This window comes from Hippoglossus stenolepis, chromosome 15, assembly GCF_022539355.2.
Source record: "Hippoglossus stenolepis isolate QCI-W04-F060 chromosome 15, HSTE1.2, whole genome shotgun sequence".
Classification (NCBI taxonomy): domain Eukaryota; kingdom Metazoa; phylum Chordata; class Actinopteri; order Pleuronectiformes; family Pleuronectidae; genus Hippoglossus; species Hippoglossus stenolepis.
In genome coordinates, this window is record NC_061497.1 from 14,065,180 (window position 1) to 14,072,015 (window position 6,836).

The 6,836-nt window shown below is 40.2% G+C and overlaps 1 protein-coding gene across 2 annotated transcripts; it reads right to left on the reverse strand.

Annotated features, from left to right (window-relative positions):
• Positions 1-860: 860 nt before the first annotated feature.
• On the reverse strand, positions 861-5,822 carry camlg (calcium modulating ligand). 2 transcript variants are annotated; one of them, XM_035179078.2, is made up of 4 exons: positions 5,480-5,822; positions 4,225-4,682; positions 3,812-3,877; positions 861-3,448 (listed from the first exon to the last, which is right to left on the reverse strand). In XM_035179078.2, exons 1-4 carry the CDS (start codon positions 5,628-5,630, stop codon positions 3,257-3,259), a joined length of 867 nt encoding a protein of 288 aa, XP_035034969.1. In that variant the 5' UTR covers positions 5,631-5,822; the 3' UTR covers positions 861-3,256. The 2 variants fall into 2 exon arrangements, with proteins under 2 accessions (XP_035034969.1, XP_035034968.1); XM_035179077.2 differs by having other exon boundaries at positions 4,225-4,685; positions 5,480-5,821.
• Positions 5,823-6,836: the final 1,014 nt, after the last annotated feature.

Below are 6,836 nucleotides of genomic sequence, written 5' to 3' on the forward strand. Positions count from 1 at the left end.
TGTAAGGCAATATAAACAAATATAAAAAAGATGTGACTGGAACAAAAACTGGTATATACATTTTAAAAACAAGAAAAAATATGTACAGTGTGAGAATATGCAGAGTGAATAATGCAAAAAGGGTTTTATCACTCACCTAAGCTCCATTATTCCCTGTGCCTGTGGGTGTAGGAAGATAAATAAAAACCTCTGTCTTCTAATAGGATCTTGCAGAGGTGTGAGGTAATTTTTCTCTAATACTTACGGTAAGTCCTGTATCTATATTGTAATATAATATATTACACTCTATCATATATCAGAGGGGAATGGTGTACTTTTTACTCTGCTATATTTACAACATACAACAAAGAGAAAACTAAGACATTTGAGGAAGTAATATATATATATAATATAATAAGAGAGAACTTGTTGTAATACTCAGGTTGTTTCATATTGTATTTATACAACAAAATTATTCTATCCAAAAATCATCTGATTATGTTTTCTGGTTAATGCATTTTCAATATAATAAAATACTCTATTCTTACCACTTAAAATGGTGATTAGAGAGCTACGTAGCCCTTCCGTCTTCCTCTAAATATGACTGAGAAATAATTTCTCAAGACAAAATCAATAGCATGATGGTAAAGGTGCAGTGTGTAGGATTTAGTGGTATCTAGTTGTGAGGGTGCAGATTGCAACCAACTAAATATTATATTGTATTTTGACATACCCCTTCTGCTGTGACAATTTAGCTTCCCTCTGGAGATCAATAAAGTTTTCAATCGATCTAAATACCCTCATCTCATCATGTTTATTAACATGCACTGTCCCTGCTACATAAAACAGTTCAATACAAATCGAGAAGTGAGAGTCTTAAGTTTGTCCCACAAGTTGTATTTATTTGGTAAGAATGGTGTAGTTATTCATCCTGTGTATTTTATTGAAGCACAAACTGTTTAAATCATGTCGACACTGAATTTGTTGCTTAAGTTGAAATATGTAAGAGCCAATAAAACAGTTATTCTGTAAACATTATCAAAAACAATCAAGTAGCTTAGATAAGTAGTAAGATACGTTAAATCACATCAATTCGTTTACATGAAAACGAAATATTCACATTAATAAATTAATTAGGATGAAATTCAGAGAGGACATGAACAGCACAAACCCACAGAGTACACTGTATATAAAGTATGTATATGCGTGAGGCCTGCAGGAAGCGAAGCAGCACACGTCACCATGAATTAATTGACACAAATAAGAGCACAAACTCCCACTGAAACTGCACTGACAGAACTTCAGAGTAAAACCCAACACATTCCCGTCAACCGCACATTTCATTACCTACAAACAGTTTATGAAGTTTGCTGCCTTTTAAAGCCGTGCAAAAATAATTCACTCAACATTCAAGGGCTAAATGCTTCTTCTGACTTATTACACAAAGTAAAATACTTGTTTATAATGTAGTTGGACCCCTTTGAACAAAAGGTGAGATCGCATTGGAAAACAAGACCTAAACCACAGCCTATGAGGAAGTCCATCACAACACAAATATAAAGGATTCATATCATCCGGGACTGTTGCTCTAGCAAACCAAGTTCACTTTTTCTGTTTTTCACCCAATCAAGAATTCATCATCTCCTGAATGTGAACGATGACGCTACAAAACTGTTCTTTTTAATCTTTAACAAACCAAAAGCTTAAGGACTGTGTGTGTAACTTTTCCTCCTTGTTCTGTGACCTCAGTATAACAACATTTTTTAATGATGCAATTAAGAAAATGAACAGTTCTAGACCCATTTGTCCCCTCCAGCCTTTTGTTCTTAGATACTCAGATCCATTAAGCTGTTTCTCTTCTAATTGTTAGTGTGTTTAAACCTAGGCGGATTTAAGGGGGGGGGTTCTCTTCCTGAACTCTTTATTTTATCAACAGAAAAATCATGCAGCCGTGCTGCAGGTTCTTCAGAGTCTGTACCGCTGCGTTTCCTGCTAGTTGATGCATGTTCAGGAGGAAAGAAACCATTAAAAATTTGGTAGATCTCAGATTAATCACAGAAGAAAGTCAGAAAAAGAATAAAATAATCCAAAGATTTGATCAGAATCCTAAGGATAAAGTCAGAAATCCGTTGTTCCGATTATTGAAACTAATCTCATAGCACTTGTTTTCAAATGTACCTAAACTTCAATTTAACTATAAAGTATTTAACAGTTAACCACCTGTATTAAGCCCTCTACTCAATTCAGTCATCGACGGTCAGTCACAACAGGCCAAGATCCTCAGTAACCCTCTCATCGCCAAGGTTGTGGTCAATTCCTATGCATTTCAGTTGGTTCAGGAACTAGACAACTCAATGTGTAAATAAAACATGACATGACATTTCTAACAGTGGTTTGTGGCAGTTTAGATTCATGTTTTAAAATGAGATGAACTGAAAATGCAACGACCCCAAACTTTCTAACCCTCTGCACAGCTGAAATGAAAAAAAAGGGCATCCATAGTGTTGTTTGAGATTTGGTTTAAAGGTCAGGCGCCTGCTGAGGAGTCAGGTTTCTATTAGCTGAGAGTTTGACACCTTGTCTAGCTTATGCAACACATTTGGATTTATTAGGATAAAGGAGGACTCAGGCAATAATTCAGTTTCTCTTATTACTCTCTCTTAGCATGCAGTGGAATTGCAGTTTGAACCTCGTTTTACACAATTCGGTCAAAACTTGCCAGAGAGGGCAGCAACACAACACATAACCTGTCAGCGTGGGGCTCCGTGAATTGACAGATTTTGTTTTCCACACATGAAGAATATGTAGGATAGATTTTTATCAAGATGATGCATCAAGATTCATGTGAGGTGGACAAAAGTCAGATGGAATCAATGAACCCTTTGCAATTTAAGACCAATTGTCTTCCACGTTTCCCATTTCCTGAAAATAAATATTACTGGTCATTATAAACGCCTGTACATCTGTCACACAAACACAGACTGTTCTTAGGTTTCCGAGCGTCTGTAGCGAGCAGAAATAACATGGAGCTCTGTAGCAAACACTGGACTCTCTGGTTACATGTAGCTGAGCCTGGGTTAAACTCTGAAGTGCTGTAGAGATGAGCTCTCGTGCAGCTGAGGCGCGACCCTGGTCATAAGACGGCAGGGATTCATTTCCAGACTGTCGACAGAAAACCCACATCAGAGGGCGTAAATAAGCATGCCTTGTTGCGATGGGGAACAGAAGGAGGGGTCAACGAGAAGGAGGGCTGGGTTAGTGAGGTCCTGCTCCTCCGTCAGGGAGTCTCTGAGCCAACGAGGAGCAGGATCTCGTTGGAGAGGATGAAGGTGAAGAAGTAGACGCATAGGTCAGCAAAGACATCGCCCATCCTCCTGTAGGTGTCCATGGAGCGGTTGATGACCTCAGAGGGGATGCCGGACAGCAGCAGGGCGGCGGTTAGCACAGTGGTCTGGGTCTTCTTCTCTACCTGGAGAGACAGGAGTGTAATGCAAAGACACTATGAAACACATGGCTGCACTAAATGATAATTTTCTTAGCTTTAGAGCCCGTTTGATTTAACAGTCAATTATGGAAAACAGACAAAAGCAACAAACCCATGAGTTTGAAAAGCTGAAGACAGAAAACGAAACCCATTCCTGCTTGATTAACCACTTAATGTCACAACATCGATGTTGGATGTTTTGACTTGTTCACCACTTACAAGTGCCTCTACAGCTCTAAAGCCATAATTATTTTTTTGACATTATCACTAAAACATAAGAATCTGCCTCTCAATAACACTGTTTGCTATCTTATTAAATTATGCAAAAGGAATCAAGTGCAAACTCACCTTTGGAAAGTACTTGGACAACCCCATGTAGGCCAGTTCAAGGGTCAGAAACGGAGCAAATATAGACTAGGATGAAATAAAATATGAGTCACATCACTGCAGCAACAAGTCATATTAGTCATATTCATCTTTATTGAGACATCAACAATATATTGTATGCCACATGAATTTTTCTCTGCACATGATGATAAAACATCTGCATTTAGTGTATGTGTGACCTAATGGTAGCTGATAACAATTAATAAAGAAAATGAAAAGTCACCTGTGGATAATACTAGTTACCTGCTGTAACTTGTGATGGATCTATCAATGCACATAAATACCTTTAGCGTCTGTTTTCTCATTGGTTATCGTGTAAAGTGACCATTGTCACAGTCGTCACAGCAGCAAGGTGTCGACAGCGGCAGACTCACCAGATACTTGCAGACGAAAACCCTGACAAAGATGGCGAGGAGGATGCTGCCGACGAGCCTGAAGACTATGAAGGGATCAAACTCCTCTGGCTCGGACTCTCCGTCCTGGGGCGGCTTCTCGTTGGCCAGCTGACCTCGCAGTTTCATGGCATCATCGAAACGAGACAGGTACTTTTGGAGGCCCTTGCGCGGGGACCCGCTGATGTCGTCCGATGCCCGCTCCCCCCTGGGTCTCTGCCGGACCCCTATGATGTCATCTTCTATAGAGCCTCCGTGTGGCTCACTGCTGTCTGGCAGGGGCGAGCCCCTTCTCTCTGGGGTGACGCTGTGGGAGCGGCTGCCGAGCCCGGAGGCCTCCGGCAGGAAAGGAGCCGGCCTCTGCAAAGATGAGGACGAGGACCACTCTGTTCTGTCGAGATCGAGATGGAAGCGAGGTTCTGTCGGACGCAGAGACGCTCCTGCTGAGGATGTAAGACAACATCAGTGATGGTAAGTAAAATTACAAACATGTTGTCATTCCAATCTCAAATGTGACACTTTGCTGCTTTTCGTGGTTTCAAATAAATGTCAATTCAACATCTATTTTCTTGACGAAATTTTTAATCTTAAATCCAATTTGTGTTATTTCTATGCAAGACAAAAAGACACTGAACTAAAGTCTCACTCTGACATAGTGGCTGTCCACTGTGATAAAATGCTAAGTGTTGTATATGTCTGTAGTTCTGCTCCTGGAAATTTAATGAACTTAACAAAAACTGACATAACTGGCCGATATTAGAGGCTCTGTTTTTTATCTGATCCTAGATCAACTGGTATATATACTGGTCAAGCAGAAAAACAAAAGTGATGTTATATTTATTGTGATGATTATCAATATTGACTGATATCTTGATGTAAATTTTGGCCATATTACAAAAGACAGACATCTGTGAACATTTGCATTAATGATCTATTGATTATTTAAATTGTTATAATTGCTGTTTGACTCTCTGCGAAATGACTGGAAATCAAATAGGTCTACGAGGAGCCACTGGAATCGGGGAGTTGCTGGTTTGAATCCCAGGCTGGAAGGATGCGTCACACCCCAACACCATTAAAGACATTCAAAATGAAACATGGACATAACGTGACAGCGCTTTGCTCGTGGACTGAGGTGACGTCCTGACAGCAGGTGACGCAGCAGCAGACGGATGAAGCAGGTTTCCAGTGGAGGCTTCACAGCGGAACAAATATGAATGTTTGAATCGTTTCATACCGTTGGTTTCAGACTCGATCTTGGTGAAGCCCACGATCCTGTTCATCCTGTCCTCGGAGTTCATGAGCAGCTTCCTCCTGCGGATCTCCGCTCTCCGCTGAGCCGCAGACGCCGGACCCGTCTTCTCCTCCGCGGACTCTCCGGACTCCATGTTGAAGTAAACCGGCGGTAACAGACCAGTTTGTTCTCCGTGGAGCCGAAGTAACGAGCCAATAGTCCGCTGAGGTCCACACAAAGGCCGCGTGTCTCTGAATTAGACGGTAAACACTGCGGTATGGACAAGAGGGGGTCTGCAGCCACAGAGGACGCGCGGTGATGACGTCACGTTGAGGATGACGAAGTGGTTCCTGCGGGTTCTCATCCCTCAGTGTTGACTCACAGGGAACACACGCCTGACAGATCCGTTCAGGCAAAGTAGATGCTTTCTCCCTTTGATAAGAAGCATGATTTAACCTGCAGCTTGATTATAGAAGAATGTTCACAACAATCAAATGTATTATTTTCCTCATCAGTTCGTAAATATTTTTTTACCTCACTTTTTAAAAAAAATGAAATTTATGAAAATGAAATAGTAACATAACATATCGTCACCTTCCTAAAATAATGGCCTAAGTAATTTTTTGACAAAAATGATTTTTTTGCCTAAATCATCTCCTCATGATGCTGGCCACCTCTGGTAAAACCGCCTACATCCTCAGTTGAACAGATCATGGGATTCTACCCCTGTAGAATAATGGCCTATGTCAAGAGTGTGACTTAGGCCGTTTTATTTTGCCTAAGTCAAAAGACAATGTGACTTAGGCAATTTTACAAGATTTTCAAGATGGCGGCTGCATCAAATAGAACGAAAATCTACCTAGATTCAGGGCTCGTCCCCTATTGGTAAGTGATGAGGTTTACTGTAATATAGGCTAGGCTATAAATATTGCATAGTTATTTAATCTTTTTATTCAGCATTTTAGTCAGCAAAATAGCTAGGTCCATGAAGCTAGCATTTAGCAAAGAGTGGAAAGGCTCCAGAATCTGTGGCTGTTACAAGTGATAGGCTTTCTGTTAACTCTTTTCAAACAATATTTCATCTACAGTTTTTCTCATTTTTTCCACATTACATGATCTAATTAAGAAAGATTTGAATACCGTATTGTAATCTAACAGCTAGAAATTATGTGTATAACTAAAACATGTCAAAGGATCCTCTTTACAACAGCTTGTGCACCCCTAGGTCAAGATTGAAATATCTGACACTCCTCAAGTCAGCATGTGTTTGTTTTATGAAAATTCTTAATGTTTGTTCAGGTCCTTTAAAGGTCCAGTGTGTACGATTTAGGTGAAAGGGATCTATTGACAGAAATTAAAT